At 36.8% G+C, this 22,481-nt stretch overlaps 1 protein-coding gene across 5 annotated transcripts; it reads right to left on the bottom strand.

Moving 5' to 3' along the window:
• Positions 1 to 4,902: 4,902 nt before the first annotated feature.
• On the bottom strand, positions 4,903 to 22,455 carry RMI1 (RecQ mediated genome instability 1). Of its 5 annotated transcripts, none has more exons than XM_020967013.2 (3): positions 22,128 to 22,455; positions 13,517 to 13,601; positions 4,903 to 8,399 (listed from the first exon to the last, which is right to left on the bottom strand). In XM_020967013.2, the coding sequence occupies exon 3, from the start codon at positions 8,368 to 8,370 to the stop codon at positions 6,502 to 6,504; it is 1,869 nt and encodes a 622-aa protein (XP_020822672.1). In that variant the 5' UTR covers positions 8,371 to 8,399; positions 13,517 to 13,601; positions 22,128 to 22,455; the 3' UTR covers positions 4,903 to 6,501. The 5 variants fall into 5 exon arrangements, with proteins under 5 accessions (XP_020822672.1, XP_078008798.1, XP_020822674.1 ...); XM_078152672.1 differs by lacking the exon at positions 22,128 to 22,455 and adding an exon at positions 14,895 to 16,385; XM_020967015.2 differs by lacking the exon at positions 22,128 to 22,455 and adding an exon at positions 14,267 to 14,852.
• Between the last annotated feature and the right edge of the window lie 26 nt (positions 22,456 to 22,481).

The raw sequence follows: 22,481 nt of genomic DNA, 5'->3' as shown, positions 1-22,481 counted from the left end.
TGTAACAATGTTCTACTGTGAAAGACTAAACCACTATGATCAACACAATGATCCAAGACAAATCCAAAGGATCTATGAAAAAATGCATATCTACCTCCAGAGAAAGAACTGATGGACTTTGAGTAGACTGAAGCATACTTTTTTTACTTAATTTTTCTTTTTTTTTTTTTTTGCAACATGGTTAATATGGAAATTTGTTTTGGTTTTTTGGGTTTTTTTGGTGAGGCAATGGGGTGAAGTGACTTGTCCAGGGTCACACAGCTAGTAAGTGTCAAGATCGCATCTGAACTCAGGTCTTCCTGAATCTAGGGCCAGTGCTCTATCCACTGTGCCACCTAGCTGCCCCAATATGCAAATGTTTTGCATGACTTCACATGTATAAATGATATATTGCTTGCTTTGTCAATGAATGAGGGAGGAAGAGGGGGAGAATTTGAAACTCAAAATTTTTAAAAATTGACATTAGGAATAAATTTTAAAACAGAAAATAATTCTTTGCTTATTGATATATCACAGTGTGTATAATCAGAAATTTAGCAGAATTGTGGGGTTTCCCCATGAGGGCTAGAAATCAGGCAGGCCCAACACTTTTTTCTAAGCATATTTCAATTTTACTTTCTTAGGAGCCAAGGAAGACTGAAAAAAAGGCTACCTTTGTAGCTTATAACTTAGCAAGTTTTCCAAACTAACCCTACTCCTGTAATTCTCCATGGCAAAGAGGCAACCTGGGGTCTCCAAGGCTATGTGAATTTGGATGTGAACTCTGAGGTCAGCTCTCTAGCCATTTCCCCAAGCTACTTTTCATCAATTAATCAGAGTTTAAAATACCAGCAAAGAGGGTGTGGTTGATACCTGCAATTAAATGCTGCATGTTTTCCTCATTAGGACAGTTCAATTCCATTAAATATTGGTTCTCATTTAACAAATTCTTTATTATGGCTTCCCCTTCTGCAATAAACTATCAATTATCTTCCAAGATTATTCACTTTGGGAATTATTAAGACAGGTCCCAGAACTGTTCTCATTCCTGTTCCCTAGACCTAGAGTACTTGTAGGTCACTTGGGCTCCGGCTAATCCTCTAGGGCTAGTTTTCCCCTACTAGTTGGCCCATCTGTAGGTCTATTTTTCTGCCCACTTGCATTAATTGAGAGAATGATGTTCATTAGTGCAGATAATCCAGTTGACTCTAAAAATAATTAAAATAACTTTCTTATAAACAAAAAAATGAGGTATCTTTCATGTAAACAAAAGCTTTTTATGGGCATTATTAATTCAAGTTGAAGTATAAAAACTTCTATAGAAGGGGTAGAACATTTAAAATACTGACCCAAGACACAGAAATTAAACAGGTATAGAATTCAAATATTCCAGTGACTTCTAAAAATTTTCTATGACTCATAAAAATGCTTTTTAGTTTCAAAGACCATCTCCTATGTCATATACTAATCTTTTCCAGTCAGAGTTAACCAGAGCACTCCTACTGTATTCTGAAGTATTAGTGATTACAATAGGTCCCTTTCTATCTTTCCAGTCTTCATACACTTTACTCCTTTCTACATATTCTTTCTTTTTTAATAGGCAATTAGGGTTAAGTGACTTGCCCAGGGTCACACACCTAGTGTCAAGTGTTTAGTCTGAGGCCAGATTTGAACTCAGGTCCTCCTGACTTCAGGGCCCATGCTCTGTCCACTGCGCCACCTAACTGCACCTTCTACATATTCTATTATCCAGTGACACAAACCTTGTTGATCTTCCCACAAGATACTCCATCTCCCATACCCAGGATCTCTGCCCCCTACGCCTGAAGCTTTCCTTCCTCACCTCCACCTCTTGGCTTCACTAACTTCCTTCAAGTCTCAGAAAAAGTCCCACCATCTGTAAGCCTTTCACAGTCCTCCTCTGTTCAATTTATCCTGTATGTATCTCGTTTGTACATAGTTGTTTGCATGTTGTCTCTTCAGCTAGACTTAAAGGCTATTGTCTGTCTTTGTAGCCCCAGCACTTAGCGTGGTGCCTGGAATACATCAGGTGTTAATTAATAAATGTTTGCGGACTTGGACATAGGATAAGGAAAGGACCTATGACTTCAACAGTACAGGAACTCCACAATAAGGGAACTCCTTCTTTTACCAAAGCAATTCAGCACTTTCTCCAGCAGCATATTTTTACACAGTTCCCAGGGTCTCACAGCCAGTATGAGTATGTGGGTGGGACTCCAAACCAGGTCCTCAAGGCTTCAAAGCCAACTCTGTTTACTACGTGGCACTGTCTTTCTACAGAAATTGCTTTAATACTTTAAGTATCATGTGAACTGAAGTAATATATTATGGTAAGAGAAAAACATCACAACGAATCAAAATTACACAATGACCAAATTACATTAGTCAACCTTCCAAGGCCACTTCCTTTCCCTGACTTTTGCTCATTTCACTGCCCATTGCCCATTTTCAAAGGGTGAACAACTCATTTAAAAAAAAAAAAAGACATGCCCTCCTATTTGGCTTTTTTTTAGGACCTTTGGTAAAAAGCTTGGCGAGGTAGAAGACACAACACAAAAAAACTATGCCAATGTGCTAAGTATAAGTACTAATTAACATCTTTTGACACTATTGTTCTTTTATCTCTGGTACTTGAACTTAATGTTGTTACTAAAGAACTTATTTAAACACATATTTCAATCAGCATTCAAGTATCTATTTTGTGCTGGGCATTGGAGATAAAAAGAGCAAAAGTAAACTGGTCCTCCCTTCAAAAAGCTTGTATTATTAGGGGAGACAATCCTTAGACATGCAACGGCAGCTAGGGATGAAGTGGATAAAGCACTGGTCCCTGAATAGGAAAACTAGTTCAAATACTTCCTCAGATACTTACTAGCTGAGAGACCTAGGCAAGCCACTTAACTTTAGACTGCCTCAGTTTCTAACAGCACCTACTTTTCAGGGTTGTTGTAAGGATCAAATACATAAAATTTAGAAGGCCCACTGTGCTAAACACTAAAGATACAAATAGAAAATCAAGCTAGCCCCTGTACTCGAAGAGTTTACAGTCTAATAGGAGAAGATTAGACATATGGCCTAATGACACATATGATCCAAAACAGGGGTGGGGAATCTGTGGCCTCGAGGCAGATGTGGCCTTCTAGCTCCTTTGCAGCCTTTTGACTGACTCCAAGTTTGACAGAACAAGTCCTTTTATGAAGAGGATTTGTTTTGTGAAGTTTAGATTCAAAGGGCCACACTTGGGGACCTAGAGGGCCACACATGGCTTTGAGGCTGCAGGTTCCCCACCCCTCAAAAGAGATGGTCAAGGAAGAATGTTTTGGTCTAAGTAGTCAAAAGATGGTGAATGGAGTCATAAGACAGTTGCATGACATGCCTTCTTCCAGTGCCTGGTGCACAGTAAGTGCTTACTACACAGTAACTGGCTGACACAAGCAACATGGTACTGATTTGATTATTGTTCCCAGAGCAAGAGATGGAAGCTGGTGGAAGAACAGAGCAGACAAGCCTATCTGGGGCTGGCTGGATACATCAAGCCTTGTGGCCTTGCACTCTCTTACCCATCAGAATTGCTAAACCCCACAAACAGGAGTTCCAAAACACAGTAGATTAAATCCCTCAGGACCTGGTGTCAGTATTAAGAGATTCAGCAGTACAGTGGGCAGCAACAAGACGGACAAAATTGCTATCACGATGGGGTGCATATGGGACTCAGGTAAGGTCTCATCTAACAAGTGGCATTTCAGCTGTGCTTTGAAAGAGGCAGAGGTGAGCAAAGTACATTTCAGGCATGGAGAACAGCTTGTGCAAAAACTTACAGTGATGATGAAATGTTCTATGGGGAATAAAATTGCCAGTTTGGCTGGGACACAGAGGTCTCAAAAGGGAATGATACATAAGGCTGGAAGGACAGAGTGACTCCAGTTTGTAAAGAGTTTGGATGCCAGAGGAGCTTTAGTTGACCCAAGAGGCAGAAGGAGCCACTGGAGTTATATATTGAGTAAAGAAATGACACGAACCAGTTTGGAAGCTATTTAGAGTATAGAAAAGAGAGGGGAACAGCATGCAGAAGGAAGATCAAATAAGCGTCCACAGTAATAGTTCAGGAGAAATGTGGATTCCAAGAGAATTTAAACACATAGGATATGCTAAATAACTGACAATATGAAGTGGAGGTACATACTAGTCATAGGTCTTTTCATTGAAGATAAAATTTGCCTAACAACTATGCAGCTTTATTTCAGCAAAGTTTCATATTTTGTATTCTTCTGTATACAAAAAGCATTTTCTAAACAGCAACAGCTGTATTTTTAAAAACTCATTATTCTCCTCCTCTGTATCCTTTCCCTTAGTTATCTCCTCTGGCTTTTCTACTTCAAGATCTCCTTTAGAGATCTGAAGGGGAAGAGTACTGCCATCTAGGATCAGAAATTATGGTGACAGGTTAGATCATATCAGTCAAAAACCTGAAATTTAGTTTTTAGAGGTGTATGCTGTTCTTCAAGTCACTGGTCTATATTTTTTTTATATATCATACCGTATTGTACCTTAGTCACTTGAAGGCCAAGACACTGCAAATACAGAACAATGTATTCCTTTTTCCAGGTCTGTGAATATTAAAAGGCTCTAATGTTTAGGAATGGAACAAATATGAACGCAACCAGGTTATACAACCCCAATATATATAAATTCAAATTTACAAAACATCCACTGAGGGAGAAAAGAGGTAATAATCCATTTTATAATGGGCTTCTTTGCTTTATAAAATATTTACCACCAGATTCCTTGAAGTAACAAACTCTCTTGAGATATATGTGTGTGTGTGTGTGTGTGTGTGTGTGTGTGTATATAAACTTATAAAAAGCTTTATATACAGGTTCCAGGAATACACTATACATAAACTGTGACACAGCTATTTTTTATTATGTATCTAGAATACTGTAAGGCAGGCAAAATTTAAAAGGGGTTCCCAAAACATACTTGAATGCCAAAAGCAATTGTTGAAATTTGTTAAAAGGCAGATTTTGAGGGCAGAAACCATTTTACTAAATTTATTTGGTAAATTAACTATTGGTCAGATGATAAATTGACAGCCACTATGTATTTATCACCTCCACTTGGTTATAAACTCCTTTAAAGAGGTAGGGACAGTGTGGTCCAGGGTGATCAGTATTCAAAGGACTTGAGTTTTGATTTCAGCTATATAACCCCAGGCAATTCACCTAATTTCTCTGGGCCTCAGCTTCCTCAATCTGAAAATGAGAATCAGATAATCTCTGAGGTTCCAATCTCATTTTATCTTCCTTTCTCTTCCAACATCTAGCACAGTACACCACTCATAGGAGATACCACGTTTACTTAATTGGTCAGTGGTTGTGCTAAATCATTGTAGGCCTAAACTTAACTAACCTAGCACAAAATTCAGCACCAGGAAGTGGACTTCTCTGGAGGCACTGTCTTATACTCTCAATGGCTGACCCCATAAGCCCCCACAGAATTCTATTGTATATCAACATTATTGACAATATATTAGTTAATACAAATCTAACCAAATCAGGAGGTAAAAATGACCTGTTTAAAGAGCTCATTGTTAAAATTTTACTCCCATTAAAAACCCAAAAAGAAATTGGGTTTATTTTTATTTCTTATATATAGTCAATGTGTTAAAATTTAAGGCATAATATTCATAATTTTCAAAAAGATTATTTTCTCTTTTAAAAACAAAGGTTATGACAGCAAACTGAAAAGAAACTCTCAGCAAATTCATGTATACTTTTATAACTTTTAAATAGTCAGCACCACCTATAAACAAAGATAAAAAGCTTATTTTTATCGAAACATACTAGCAGTCCCTGATTTTGAATATTAATTTTTTAATACCATTTGAAAATATAACATCTTTCAAAATGAGGTTTTTTGTAAAAATTTACTTTTTCATATATAACATTGCAAAGTTTACCTTTCATATCACAAAAACAAGAATCAGAAAACTAAAAATGAAGAGAGTAACTTCAATCTGAAAACCAACATTTGGTACCCTGGGATCACATTAATTTCTTGTAAGAGAAATAATTTGTTTAAAACATTAAATACTTTAAGATTAACTTATTTTACTTATGATTTTCAATTTTTATTAATACAACCCAGCACTGACATTAATACAATACTAAAAACCATTTAGGCTGACAAAGCAGGAATGATCGTCAAAAGTGATGGATAACAAAAATCAGTTTCTTGTCTAAACTTTAACATTCTTTCAGATAAGTGTCTTTTTTTTCCCTTAAAATTAAAACAGGGTTGCTTTTTTTTTTCATTACACCAAAATTAGTTTTGGATCTTTACTCCTTTTATTCCCAAAAATGAAATAAAAGAGAACATTTAAGATGCTAACATTTGCCTTTTAGATAAAATCTTAAAAATTTGGGAGTGCTTTCAATTATTTTTTATTATTGTTTCGGCAGGTTTTCTATTCAAAAGTTATGGATTTATTCAACATTGATGTTACTTATTCAAGCGTCTCTTTAAACTTTGTAAGTCTTCCATATTTACATCTTGCAGAACTGACACTATGCCTTTAGACAAGGAAGGATTAAATGTAATGGTCATCAGACAGCACAAGTCTATTAGAGCTCTCTGACATTTCTGTAAACCTTCCTGGAATTTTTTATGCTGAATAGTATCTTTCTTTAACTGTTTCATTTCTGATACTGAAAACCCAATCATATTTGTTAGTATTCCATCTGCAAAAGCCACATCTAGATAAGCAGTGCCATCAGAAATTTTTGCAGTTACACTCCAAAAGCCACCACAACGTGAGAGATTTCCAGTTAAGGTTACAATAAATGCCTTGACTTTCACAGTTGTTACTTCATTGAGATTTCTGGCTAATAGGACGGAAATATAAGTAAAAGGTGGAGAATCCAAATCGACAGCAATAGAAATTCGATCCATGTTGTTCTCTAATGATATTAAAGAACAGGGATATACATAACTGCTTTCATTACTGATTTCTGAAACTAGCTTTGGTACATTAACCAGTTCAGTTTTCAATGTTTTATCATTTTCTAAATTACTAATTGGGGGTTTAATTTTCTCATATATTCCTGAGTTCTTATGTTTAACTATGAAATCCTGAGGCAGGTGTGCATTATTTTCAAATGACAACATACTGCTGAGATTTTGATCTCTAACAGATAGATAACTAAAAGATTTGTCTTTACTGGTTATTTGTTCAAACAAAATCTTTTCATTCTGAACATTTTTTTCATTTGTATTAACCAAAGAAAAATCCTCTGTAATGTTAGGTTTCTGTGAATGTCTCTCTATATTTTTGTCACTGCCTCTGTTCAGTGTCAATGAATTCCTTTCTTCTGTCTCCTGAAGTTCTTTCTGGATAGTTTCCTCTAAAAACAAGACATCCTCTAGTGAAAAATCATCTAAATCTCCTTCAGCAAAATTTACAGATGGATTTGGTAGGTCTTCATCTCTTCTTGGTGAAATGATAGAAAGTCCTGAGCTAGTAGTTACATTGCTGATAGTGTTTGAAATACAGCTTCTGCTAAAATACCCACTTTCTGAAGGAGTGTTATTATTGACCACTACTGACTCATCACTTTCATCAAGGCTTGCTAGGAGTTCTGCATCTGAAGGCTCTAATGCTGGTTCTAGTTCATCTTCAAGTGCAGGAATGCATTGGCTGTGATTTGGTCTAGGTGAAGTTAAAGAATCAGGCTCTCCAATTAGTCTTGCAAGTACTCTTTCTTGGGCATGTTCTTCAACAAGAGCGTCCACTTCACCCCCTAGAACCTTCACATTTTCCGGTTTTAGCAGAAGAACACCAAGACGGTAAGAAATATTTCCATGAATGAGGATTTTTGTACCTGGAGGAATAGTTTGATGAAGAGCTGGAATGGGTTGATATTCCATGCCCTGTATTTGCCTAACTCCATCAGTTATCTGCAACATTAGCATTCGTGTAGGATTTGCTTCCCAAGGCTTTAAGGATATTTGTGTTTCAGCTGTTACTTGATCATTTGACCTGTTCAGTCCTCTCAATTTTTGTAACTGGGAATACACAGGCTGACTAACATCAACCAATGAATTAATCTGCAAAGAATAAAAACCACTTAGCTCTCCTTTTGGGACTTCCAAAATCTTATCAGGTAAAATGGGATACTCCAAATCTCTTAGATCAGTAAGAAGCCACTGGTCAAACACTTGTTTATTAATTTGAGCCTGAGTCAAATTCATATCATTATTTTCTTCTTGAATCCAATTAATACAAGCTTCTAGCCACATCATGGGAACTTTAATATGCCATGCAGAGGAAAGCCAAGTTTCCACTCTTAATGCAACACTAGATATATTCATTTTTTAAATTAATGTCCTGCATCAATGTCCTGAAAAGAAGCAAGAAAAAAAAACATTTCAATCATAATAGTGAATAATACTCTTCCATTCTCTAGGTTGCACATTTCAATCAAACAGATTCCAAAACCAAATATTTTTAAGACATTTTTTTTAGCATATTAAATTTTCTTGATTTTCCACATATTTATAATTCAAACAACAAAAAAGTAATCAGACTTCAATCATTGAAAATGCAAGTTTTCAATACCAGAGAACAGATGCTGAAATACACTTTCCTCTTCTTATTAGGGCAAAGGGGACTGCCAGTGTGGAATGCTGCCGACATTGTCAGATGCAGTCATTTTGTCAAATGATTTTTGTTAAAAGAAAAGGTTTGATTTTGGGTTGGTTGGGGGAAGAAGCTGGATATGGCAAGTATGAGGAAATTAGCATGACATAAAAAGGTATCAATAAAACAAATAAGAAAAATACATATAAAATAAAACGCAGCTCTCCTGAAACAATGCTAAAGCTAAAAACAGGATCACTATATTTGTAATATTTAGCACCAAAACAATGCAGAAAGATAAAATAAAGCATCTGCAAGATGAAATCTATTGAACTCAAGAAGCACCACTGATTTAAAAGGATTTTTCAAATTTATAACCTACAGAATAGGGGTATCAGTCTTCCACTGTTGACAGAATATGGAGTCCTAGTCTTCTGCTACAAAAACTTACCCCCTTCCTCATAAGTAACAAGGCTTTCAGCTATGGTTTATACATTTTTAATATATCCATTGGGAATTTATTTACCCAAGTTATTTCTCATCCTTTGCTGTTCAGAAATGGCTATGGGGATAAGGATAAGATATGCAGTTACAGAAACAGCTATTCCCCTAAACTGCTCAGTGTGGTGGATGTTAGCAAATTGGGGGGAGGGTAGGGAAAAAAAGAGGGTCTATAAGGAGCCTACCCTAAGCAAAGGCCAGGGCTATCCTTGATGTAAAGAGATCCATACTTCATGCTAGCTCTAAGGCAAGAACAGTATATATTTTTGCTGTACTGGAACTGTTCAGCTTAAAATTAGTATGATTCTGCACAACAGTAGTATAACCTGATCTTGCCAGTGCCATAAAAGCATCTACTTTAATATTTGTTGAATTGCTTTCCAAAGAGCAGCTGAGGAAAAACACTATGAACCTCGGTGAGAACCTCCCTTCACCAGTTGTCAAGTTTTTGTTATTCTATACCTGTAACACCTCTTGAATTTGTCCTCTTCTCTCTACTCTCATAGTTGTTGTTAGTTGTTTGAGTTGGGTCTGCCTCTTCAAGACTCCCTTTGGGGTTTTCTTGGCAAAGATACTGGAGTGGTTTGCCATCTCCTTCTCCAGCTCATTTTACAGATGAGGCAAACAAGGTTAAGTGACTTGCCCAGGGTCACACAAGTGTCTGAGGTCAGGTTTGAAATCAGGAAAATAAATCTTCCTGACTTTCAGGTCCAGTACCCTAACCATTGTGCCACCTAGCACCCCCTACTCTCATAGACACCGCCCCAATTATAAAAGCCTCCTAATTAGTCTCCCTGCCTCACAAAAAATGTCTATGGAAATCAGTTTAATTCAATTAAACATTTATTGGAGCTTACTATGAAAAAGGCACAAAGCTAGGAGCTAAGATACAACCACAGGCTTGATCCAGGACCTCCAAATACAGCTTTCATCATAGCTCACAAGCCGAACAAGGTACTTCCCACTACCCATCTTAGCAACAAAAAACCCAGTACAATTCCTAGGAATGAGGACAAAAGAAGTATCTCTCACTGACTAAAGAGAAAAGAAATAAAACTACAAAGATTTCCTAGGCAAGTCACTGTCTGCCTTAGCTTCCTCCACTATAAAATGGGGATGATAATAATAGCACCCTCCTCCCAGGGTTGTTGTGAGAGTAAAATGAGATATTTATGAAGTACTTTACAAATCTTAAAATGCTACATAAATGCTAGCTATCATCATCATTATTATTATTATTATTAAAATAACTAACAAAGTAACTTAAAATAACAAAGTAACTTAAGGTTGAGGAGTGGAGGAAAGGAAGGGAAGTAGTGATTATCATAATACAAACACTTAAAGTAAAGGGGAAAAAGAATCTCAGGAATGATGTATGGTTGGAGATATATTTTTACTAGTGGGTATAAAACCAATGGATTTCATCTTTTTCTTGTAATTTCTTCAAAACAAGATACTGTACCAACACAGGTGAACTAGAATTCTCTATAAAGCGTTGTTATATAAATATATTTCCATTAAAAGTGATTAGTCAAATTGCTTAGATGCAAATCTAAGTTTTCAAATTTGAAAACTGATAAAGGAATGGCTTTCAGAAAACCTCCAAATTATGGACATGATTAAAGAAAACACAATCCCTTGGGGGGAAAATTAAGATCTTTATATTTATATAAAGATGGGCCTATCAGCACTGAATTCAGGAGATAGAAAGGACTCCTATTCAGTGTCAATGTAGTAAATTTTGTAGAGTCAAACAAGCAGGCCTCCCTAAGAGAAATTCACATTGTCTTGAGCTGTTGACAAACAGTTCCTTAAATAAATTAATGAAATAGATGAGCAAAACACCTTTCATAAAAGACCAACAAAACCAAAAACTTTTCATACTTCTACTTCTTCGTCTGCAAAATGGGAGTACCATCTGCCCCTATTTAACTAATGAGGATTAAAAGATGCCTTTAAAGCTTTCACTCCTCTGAGTTTAATGCTACATGCTATTTTATGTTTGTGGTACATGTTTTGGAATTATAAAGAAAAATGGAGGAAGAAGCTAAATTGCATCCTAAGCCTTGATTGAGAGCTTTAATTCTATCACTTAGTATAGCCTTCTTGAAGTGTAGCTACACCTCAGAATTTGATTAGGTGTGCCCTAAAGCTATGAAACATACACCTGAAATGGGGCACGCATATGCACAAGCGTCTCACCCAAGTCAACGTAATTTAACACTTATAATCACATTCCCCACTTTCCCACAACCCTCCAGATTCTTAATGACAAAGAATACTATACCATCAGTGAAAAATGTTTGAGAACTATTAACTTAAGATCTACTTTAACACTGCCTTTATTCCCAATATTTTACTACAAAGGGTTTTGTAATCTTATCATAGCCTCTACAAGTATAGTATAATGAGCTTAGACTTGCCTTAACACAAATTTTACAAAAATTATCAGTGCCTGGAATGAAAGCAGTTTACATCTTTCCATAAAGTTTTAAAAGTTTTATATAATAAGCTATATTTAAGAGATACATGATCTTCTGAGTTAGTTTCTAAAAGTTGCTGATTGCTACATGCTCCTAGGGCAACTCAACTGAGAACACTCTCCTTCCTCATCTCCACTCCTGGCTTCCTTAAAGTCCACCAGCTAAAACCTCACCTTCTACAGGATGCCTTTCCAAATCACCCTTAATGCTAATGCCTTCCCTCTGTTGATTATTTCCAATTTATCCTGTATATATCTTATTTGTACAAAGTTGTTTGCATGCTGTCTCCCCTATTAGACAATGAACCCCTTGAGAACAGAGACTGTTTTCTTTGTATCACAGTGTTGCTTAGCACATGCCCAGCACATCCTGCTTAATAAAAGACTGATAAGTTGACTTAATCAGGCAATGGACCAAATTCAGACCAGCTCCCAGCTTAAAAAAGAAAAGAAAAAAAAACAATAACTAAGTGGAGGAAAGGGGAAATGAGGTCAAGAGTTGTGAGCTCTGTAGTACCTTCATTCTTCTATTCCCAAGTGATCACAAAGAAAAGCAAAGAACCATCAGACATCTAGTCTCTTCCCACTGAAGCTGTTCTCCTGATAACTGACAAGCCCCATAACAGAACTGCTGAGGCATTTAAGGTTGATATATAAGTAGGCGGTAGCCTTTGAAGCCAAACTAGCCCACCTGAGAGTTGGTAAAAAGGTTTTTGACTACATGAAGATAATCTGCCGAAAAGTACTTTTCAGTTTGGGTCAGAGCAACACAGAGCTAGAAACTACATTTGAAAACTAAAAATCAAGGTGAACTGAAAGGAAATTAGTTAGAAAGATACAAAATTGTACCTTGTCATCTTATTTCCTTAAAAAGTTTGTTTTAATTTTAGAATCTAAAAGAATTACCCATCTCAGTAGTCAAAGCTACTTAAGAGATGGATTAACAAAGAGGCATATTTTAATAATAAAATGTTAGTACTAGAATATTGACTATAAATCCTTTTGATCTTCTATCAAAGTCTTACAGGTTTGTGACTAGGATACCATCGACACTATCTAATGTAACATTGTGCCCAAACTGCAGTTCAAACCTAACTTGATAAAATAAGAGAAAATAATGCTAAAGTTACAAGTCTTTGGAGAACATCTAGCCCAATTGCAATTTCTTTCCAAGAAGAAATGGAGGCTCACAGAGTTAAACACCTTGCCCAAGGTCACAGAGCTAGTTAATTGGTAGAGCCTGAGTTCAAACATCACATGTCTGCAAAAATATTTTTCTTATCCTTAGGTACATCAGTGACTATGAATGAGCAATTCAATTTTTAAAATATTTACTGAATGTTTACTATGTGCAAGGCACTGTGTGCTGGATGCAGAGGATACAAAGAGAAAAATCCCCTGCCCTCAATGAAATTATCTCCTCTGGTAAGTGCTGCCAGTGACTTTTTCAGTATCTGTCAACACTTTTACTTCTCTATGGCCTGATATCTTTTAGGCTTAGTATAATCTTTGAAACTAGAGTCAAGCCTTGATAAGAACTGTGAAGTACATAATCTAATCTGCCAGGAATATACTTTCAGTAGCAATGGCAAAGAGGCAAATTGTTTAATCTCACATGTCACAACCATAATCAAGCCCTTTATATCATTTTTATTATCCTACAGATCACCAAGAAATACTTTAGTGGCTCTCAGCTACGGGCTATTTTCTACCCAACCCTATTCTCTACTTGATAAATACTGCCGTTGAGAAAGAAGGTGGGGTGGGGGTGAGAGGAAGATTGGTCAAATTAAGGTTTGAAGCAAAAACAAGCATAACTTTGGGAGTGAAGATCATCTAGTAAGAAGGAAATTATCTAAAGTATGATAGAGAAATGTAAAATAGTAGCATCTTACCTTTGGAAAATTTCTGACTGTCAAAGTAAATTCCTATTTATCATCTCATTTGTTTATTGAACTGAAGCAGATCCTTAGAACAGACCTGTAAAGGTAGGCAGGGCTGGTATTATAATTCTTATTTGACAACATCAAAAAACTACCACAAAGAGATTTCAACTTCCTTAAAGCCACAGAGCCAGTGAGTGATTAGAAGCAGCCTATAGATTCACAATCCTGTACAGCTGGGTGGCTCAAGTGCACTGGGCCTGGAGTCACGAAGATCTGAGTTCAAATATGACCTGAGACACTTATTATAGCTGTGTGACAGTAGGCAAGTCATTTAATCTGTTTGCCTTAATCCACTGGAGAAGATAATGGCAAACCACTACAATAGCTTTGCCAAGAACCCTCCTCCCACCCCCAAAAAAGGAGATGAGGAGTTGGACTAGAATGAACAACAGCTTTCACTTGACCATACTGTGTGGGGGTGGAGGTGGAGGTGGGGGGGAGTATATGGTTGTTACTTATCAACATTCAACTTTTTAAACAACTAGCACATATGAGAAGCTACTTCCCACCCCCACCCCCCAATTCAAATTCTCTTCCTCTTCACTGCCTTAATGTCACAACCACCAATCTCTTCCCAACCTAAGCCTTCATCCTAAGACTAAGGTTTCATTAGGAACAACATCCCCTAGTCCTCACCTCCCTGAAGCCAGGTCAATATGGAAAAGGAGGAGTAAGAGTTGAAGGTGGCAGAACACATACCTAGCGGAATTTAAAATGTACTTTTTCATGGAAATACTGCTTATAAATTAGGGGTTTTTAACTTTGTGTCAACGGACCCCTCTGGCAGCCTGGTGAAGCCCATGGAGCCCTTCTTAGAATAATATTTTTAACTGCATAAAACAAAATATACAGAATTACAAAGAAAACCAATTATATTGAAATTTAGTTAACAAAATATTTTAAGAAACAAGTTCATGGGACCCCAGGTTAAGAATCCCCACTACAAATGGTGATTTGTTTCCAGAGATATTAGTACTATCATATTTAGCTATATTATGGTTTAAATAGACTTTTAGGGATGTGCCTGCTAACTTCCCCTTTATTTCTACAGAAAAATAAGCTTCAGGTTACAAACAAACTTAAAAACTTTAATAATGCAACCTCTGATCTGATTTGCTTATTACTTATTTCAAAGATGTGATTTCACTGGCATAGACAAAATTCTATATTATTAAAGGGATGATTTGCGAACCTTTGGAAATAAAAGCAGTGATCACTAAAAGCTAATACACCTTCATTAAAAATAGGTCATGCTAGCCTAACCTCATGTCCTTTTTTTTTAATGTGTTATTGGACCTATTAAAATACTGCTGTAAATATAACATACCTAGACTTTCACAAAGCTTTCAACAAAATCTTTTTTGTTCTATCTTTATGGACAAGATCCTGAAAGACATAGGTTAGATAATTAACCAATAGGAACCATTATGTGTCAGGCCAAAAAAAAAAAATAGAACAATCCTCACTTTTAAGCAGATAAAGAGTTAATTCAGCATTAATTAAATGACTAGACACAAAGAATGGTCATTAACAGGTCTAGCTCAACTTCAAGAGAAGTCTCTAGCAAAGTATTTAGAGTCTTTGATGAGTCTCTATAATTTTATCAGTGATTTAGATAAGACATCAAATTTACAGATTACAAAGGCTAGGGAAAGGTAACTAAGACTGGATTTCAGGTTCCCCCCCAAAATCTGGAGCTGTTGTAAGATGTCCAAGAGGATGGGCATAATTGGGCCTAATTCCCCAGCTCCACTCCCAAAAAAGGCACCAAATAAAGAATGAAAAACAATGGATGGAACTCGGAGATAGATTTAAGTTTGATATATAGGGTAAAAACTTCCTAATCATTAGAGCTGCACAAAATCGGAACTGGCTGTTTCAGGAGGTAACAGATTCCTCTTCACTGTTTTAGAAATGATTCTTGTTCAGGCACACACTTGAACTATTAAGTCCAATATATAAAAATCCTTCCATAAAAAAAAATTCACATTTCAAAATAATTATCTGCTTTACAAAAGTATTCCAGGGATCCTTTAAATAGAAAACTCTTCTAGTATATTTAAAATTATTTCATTTACACAACTTTTCAGAAACATTACTGCATAATGCAAGACATATCACTACTGTTTGTCATAAATGTACCGAGACAATTTTTTTATAAATAAGGTCTGCTGTAACAATATTGTGTATATATAAAATCTCATATTAACATAGGCTTGAGTGGATCCTGCAATTTTATCAAAATCCCATTCAAATACGTCTATTATACTATAAAGTAGTGTAGGAATACAGTGTATTTATAAATATTATCAGTGATGTTTTGCTGGTTTCAAAGCAAAGATGGCCATACAAGTCGATGCTGTTTTGTCCAGAAACTGTATCTGAATGCTAAGTAAGATATTCTTAATAAAATGGACCGTATTTTTCAAAGTGTCATGTTGGCTTTGAAGTTTCACAAATTGGTTTCTTTTTGGCAAAGAGTGCTAGCTCATACAATCATGGTGCTGTAAGAAGAGTACCACTCCAGGAGAGTTCATGGTGCTTCCCATTAGCACCTTAACTAGGTAATGAGAGCCTGAGGGGCTTAAGTTTGTACACACTTTTAGTCCCCGGTATTCCCTGTATTCAGGGATCACACTCTTCCTCATTTTGTGCCTGCATTAAGCAGCACTTCTACACAGCAACAGCTGAAGATCCATGGAAAGAAGCCTACAGCCCAAGGGCCAAGGGACCTATCACCGAATAATCCCTACTAACTTTAGCACCAAAAGCCTAACAGAAAAGATTCAAATGATTTAAACCTGATCACATTTTTTAAAAACCACCATTATTTTAAGACAAAAGGAATTTTCATTTTATCTACTGAGATACTATAATGGTATTCAAAAAGACAGGATTTGATCTGTAGATCAAAAGAAAAATGTTATCTAATAATTTAAGTGAAAGTGATATAATTTATTATGAATTACCAATTACTATATAATTTATTATTATTAAATACATTTTAAATCATAGTGTAGTAAACAAGATCCATTCTAAAAATGAAGGTTGGGGTAAGAAAATCAAGCAGTATTGTCTAATTTAGGACAAAGAAAAGTAAATAGATAAATTCTTTCATTAATTGCTTTCTTACATCAACTAGTTTTCTATAAAATTTCCTAGACTCTTTCTTCCCACTCCCTCTTTCGCAATAGCAGTAGAAGCAATGGGTTGAAAAAACCTAGGTAGCAGTCCGGTGATTTAAATGAGAGATAAAGTTAGTTACCTACTCTTAACCAAAAAGAAAAGAATTAAGAGGAACACATATAAATAGCTTGGGATTTTTTTTAAACAGATAAACATATAGTTGTAAATACTAAAAAGGCAATATAGCAATCCATATAAGTAATCATAGCTCTACACTAGATGCAAGGTTTACTGCAAAAGTAATCAAGAAACAGAAAATGATCTGGATATACAAAGGAAACCAGGAAAATCCTCCCAGCCATGAACTGTTTAGTCACACTGAACCTAAAGGAGAGTTTGATATTTTTGAGTTTGCTTTACACAACCCAATTCTCATTCGAAATTTTAAAAAAGCACGTCATTTTAGCTGCACTACATAACCCTTTGCAGTGTTGTTACATAAAAATACTATTCAACATTGAAGACACAACTTCTCCATACATAATCAGTCTGCTTACCAAAAAAATCTAAGTTAATATTTACTATCTACTTCAGTGATGTTGAGAATAAGTGAAGGTATAGTAGGTACCATCATACTTCATTTGTTCAGCTTCAGAAGCTAAGAAGCAATTCCACAGAAGATGCTTATTTACCAAATTAACTGAAGCTTGCAGCTTTACCCCAAGACAATTTTGTTAATAATTTGGCCAGAAATGCTTCTAATTAAACTAAAACTTCCTGCCTTCTTAAACAATGTGAAGAAAATAACCTTTTGATTGACTCAGAAGTTAGCCTTTAAGCCTTTGCTGACCCCCCAGCACCTTGCACCTGTCACATACATACACACGCCCCCATACATATACACACACATATATATACATATATATGTGTGTGTATATGTATATGTGTGTGTATATATACACATATATATTATATATATGTGTGTGTATATGTATATGTAATATATTACATATATATAATATATATGTGTATATATACACACACATATACATATACACACACATATATAATATATATGTGTATATATACACATATATATTATATATATGTAATATATATATTATATATATATATATACACACATACATGTTTTACACCAACAGAATTTAAGCTGTGAAAGTTAAGAGCTGAGACTCATTTTTTCTTTGTATTGCCAGCACCTAGCACAATGCCTGGCACACAACAGAAACTTAATAAATGCTTGTTGATTACAATGAATATCAATTAACATACTATGCTGTCATACCTGGACTAGGTCATGAAAGCCTGAGATAAATATGTCTGTCATATACAAAAAATGGCCCAGATAGGCATTTTTGGTTCTTTTGTATTCTCTCATCAGTGGTCACTCTTACTATGTGACTGCATCACAGTATGCACAATATGACTGCATCAAGCAGCACTTCTAACTTGCTATGTATATTGAATGAGTCAAATAAGCACATTGTTAGAATTTCTGTAATATGAGTGAATAGATAAATGAGAATCTCTCTTTTAGTACATAAACTTTAAGGCAATCATTTTAGCTTCTTGCAGGTATTCCTTCATTTCAGATTCTCAGCTATGTTCAAAGTAGCTAAAGCTGCTGGACAGTGACAATGTAGCTGTCAATGGTCACCTAGGAGTTGCTTACCATCATAAAAACCATGAGGCAAATCTTTATGCATAAATTTTTTTAGCCTAGTATCATTGACACAATGGGTCAATGATTCCAAATTATCAAATTATAAAAACATCTCAGTATTACCTAAGTAATATTTTTCCTATAAATTTTATCTCTTTTTTTGTTTTCTTCCAATCACAGTTCCCAAAATTCCCACCCAAACCAAACACTTCTATCTGTTTCTATCACAGAAAAATACCACAACCATGTAAAATTTTTTGTCAGTCATCATCAATTCATTCAAGGTCCAAAGCAATGAAGTGATCATAACAGACAGAGTTCACTGCATTATTAACGAAGTGCTCGAGTGAGCAGTGATGCACAGCTTTGGGAATAAATGCTTGAACTTAAAAGATGAGGAATGAGAAAGAAAGGCAAAAGCCTCTTGATGCAAAGAATAAACCAAAGGATGAAAATAATCCTAGAAAGGAGGAAGGAACACAGGAGAAAAATTAGTTCCTTTTACACAGCTGGTAACTAACCTTTTCCATATTCTTATTACTTCCTTTTCCCTGCTTCACAGATCTAGGTAGTATGCAGCAGGTAGAATCATCTTTTTAAAAAATGCAGTGGAAGTTATGTTTTTCCACAAAATAAAGTCACAGCATTTCAGAATTGGAAAGTACCTTCCTGATCACCTAGTCTAAGCCCCTCAGTCCTTTTGTACCAGAGGAATTGAAGTGTCAGAGAACTGAAGTGATCTGCCCACAGGTCAAAGAGCTAATTTTTGGCAAGAAATGGAACAGAACCTCCTACTATATCTTTTTGGTTATAGCGATGGGTAAAGGAGAAAAGGAATTAAAAGCAGAAAAATATATACCTTGATATTAATATTCAATTTCTTCCTTTTTAAAATGTACCAAATTATATTTAGCATTTATTTTTATTAAAAGACCTTGGTCAAATCATTTCACTTCTCTGGGTCTCAGTTTCCTCATCTGTAAAATGAAGCAACTGGACTAATTCTGTAGCTAAATCATATAGGCAAATCAATGTTCTTCTCTTTCCAATCTACCAAATGGGGTCAACAGTATGTTAGAGGCAGAATTCAAACTCAGGTCTCTCTTGTCTTTTTTCTACTACTATACCTGTCTACCTCCCACCTATTTGCAATATTCTGAGTAATAACTCATCATTTTTTTAAAAATGCCATTGAATTTTTGAGCTGAAAGGGAACTTTGAGCCCAATTAGTACAAACACATTATCAAACAAATGAAAAAACTGAGGCCTAGAAAAGGGAAATGAGTTGCAAGGTTACCAAGGGAGCCCACTGCAGCAATATCCACCTTTACCAAGAATCTACTACATGTCCATTCCACCAGAAGAAACAAGTCTAAAGGGCTAATGTCCTGAGTAATAATTTGTACCTTAAAAATCTGTACCAAACATTCAGCAAGTAATCAGATTACCTTCTTTAATTTCACATTTAAATTTTACCTTGCTAAAAAGACCCTGTACTCAAGGATAGAGACAGAATCTTAAGCCTCACAGCCTCTCCACAGTATCTGGAATTACTTTTAATCTATAGCAAATGTTAAATATTTAGTCATATAATTTTCCACCACTCCCTTAAAACATTGGTGCTTCATAAAATTCTTAGTATGCCATGGTTTCTTTTATTTCTCCTTTGTCACATTTTTTTACCAGCTAGGTAAAAGATGCAGGTAAATGGAGGTAACAAGGATAATACACATTTCCAAATAAATCACACATGCCATAAAAAACCTCAACTGCAGAGTACAAATGAAATCTGCAAAAATCCTGCACCACTTTTGGAATAATATCTATATTTACATAGTGACTGAGGCCTTACAAAGGATTTGATCCATTAAGATTCTGTGATGTAGATTTTGTTTTTTCCACTTTACAAATTAGGAAATTTAGGTTCAGAGGAACTAAAGGACTTGCCTGTGGTAACACAGCTGACCAGTGTCATAGCAGAGATTAAAACCAAGATCTCCAAGTCCAGGATTCACTACAAAAGATGTTCTACTCCTGGTAAAACAGGCTCATCAGCTTTATTATTTTTTAACACACATTGATGCATACAGTAGAATCATAGATTGTAGGAACTGGAAGGGACACAGGAGGTCATAGTGCCTTAAAGTTTACCAAATGCTTTCCTCACAACAGCCCTGCAAGTCAAGAAATCCAAATATTCTCATTTTACAATGGGGAGATGGGGATTGAGAAAACTTAAGAGACTTGCCAAGTACCAATAGTTCATAATCACACTGTTAAGTTCAAGATCCAAATCTTCCAATTCTGGGTCCAAAGCTCTCAGTACTAGACCACTTATGTAAAGGATGGAATTAAATCTGTACGCATATCTATGTCTGGAGGTCATGGAGACAACCAGTTAGATGTGCAGAAGTGAGAATAGCCAGGGAGGAAAATGATAGAAAAAAGCAACACTATGGATTGGAAAATTTCAGATTTATCACATTAAGTTTAAAACTTTGTTTACAAGACAAATACACAACGGAACCTCTATCAATTTAGGTGCACATAAGATGTTTTTGCCCACAGTTCCAAGCAGGGCTTCCCATTTAAAGCCTGGGAATGCTTTGTCTGTTCAACCGGTTTAAGAAAAATAGAAATTAACTTAAAAGGTGAATTCCTGACAGTTGCCATTTTTTTAAAAAGTTGTGAAGTTTAATCACTGTGTGCTTTTACGTACTAGTGCAAAACTAATATTTACAAGACTAAACTGTCATCAGGGTTCTCCAGTACATTGCCGTGACTAGAAACATAAATTTGATTTGGTTAGCATGTTTTTATAAAATCCTGAGCTATCCAATTACATTTGAAGTGACTGTAGTTGAGAAAAATATTTGCCAAGCACACACAAGACTCAAGATAGAATTTGGGCTCTACAACAACATAACTGTAGTCCAAAAATTTTTGTTAAAATTAATAATTATTAAATCCAGGTAGGAACCTCAGTAAAACCTTTCTCCCAAGGTGGCCCAATGCCTCGGGAAATGAGAACAAAGGTGTATAATTACATCTTAAATGCAAATGTTTTGAAATGGAATAAAGACTAAAGAATCTGCACAACACTAACACACTGAAATTCCCTACAAGGAAGGCTGAGAAACAGAGATCCAAAATTTAGAGGCCAGGTTTCCCAGGGCTTTCTGTGGCTTTCGTTAAGGTACTAGGGCTCATCTCATTCTATCAGGCAAGGGGCTCCGAACTGGTGGACCGTACATAGATTTCTGGGGGTCCGTGCATGTGGATGTGAAAAAATAACGTTTATTTTCACTACCCTTCGATTTTCTTTATGCTCGTACGTATTTTATTTTATGTATTTATTTAAAACGCTATGCAGAAAATGGCCCAGGCAGGCCTTAAACAAGGTTCAGAGCTGCGGCAGTGAAGGAGGCTTCCTCCGACTTCCAGCCTCAAAGAAGAACTACCCCACGCCCCGAGACCCACCCGGCCCGGGGGACGCTCGCCGCGAGGGAGGCACCCGCATTTTCTGGGTCATTCAGAACTCGGATCACCAGCTTTTTCTAAGCCTCAGGCAGCTTCCTCTCCAACCAAGGCGAGGCGAGTGCAGAGCTGGGGCACACCCCGCAGCTTCTTCCCAAAACCGGCCCCGAGCTCCGCGTGCCGGGAACCCGGGACGCCCCCTCCCCCCCGCAAGGCCCGGGCCCGAGGGGGCAGGGTGGGCGGCAGCGCGGGCCCGCCGCGCGCACACTTACCCTCCGCCACTGCGCAGCTCGAGGCCCCGCTGGGCAGGGGAGGGGGGAAGCGGAGGCGAGGAGAGCGGAGCGGAGCCTCGGCCTGAGCCCTGCCGTCCCGCCCACCCGTCGCGCTGCCCCAGACCCCGGGCGACAGCTCGGCTTACGTCTCCCCGCCGCACCGAACCACAGCACAAGCCGCCGCCCCGCGCACTCTAACCCTTTTTTTCCTCTCTTTCTCTCCCCGTTTCGCGCCCTATTCGTCTCGCGCCCCGCCGCGCTCGGGAGCGAGCAAACGAACGAGCACGCCCGCGCTCATCCACCCTGTTTCTCCTCCCCTCCCCCCGGCTGTAACTCCCCCAAATTGCAAGCTCA

Source organism: Phascolarctos cinereus, unplaced genomic scaffold, assembly GCF_003287225.1.
Source record: "Phascolarctos cinereus isolate Bilbo 61053 unplaced genomic scaffold, phaCin_HiC Scaffold_4;HRSCAF=312, whole genome shotgun sequence".
Taxonomy (NCBI): domain Eukaryota; kingdom Metazoa; phylum Chordata; class Mammalia; order Diprotodontia; family Phascolarctidae; genus Phascolarctos; species Phascolarctos cinereus.
Note: the sequence above shows the minus strand (reverse complement) of the source record. Positions and strands in the feature narration are given on the sequence as shown.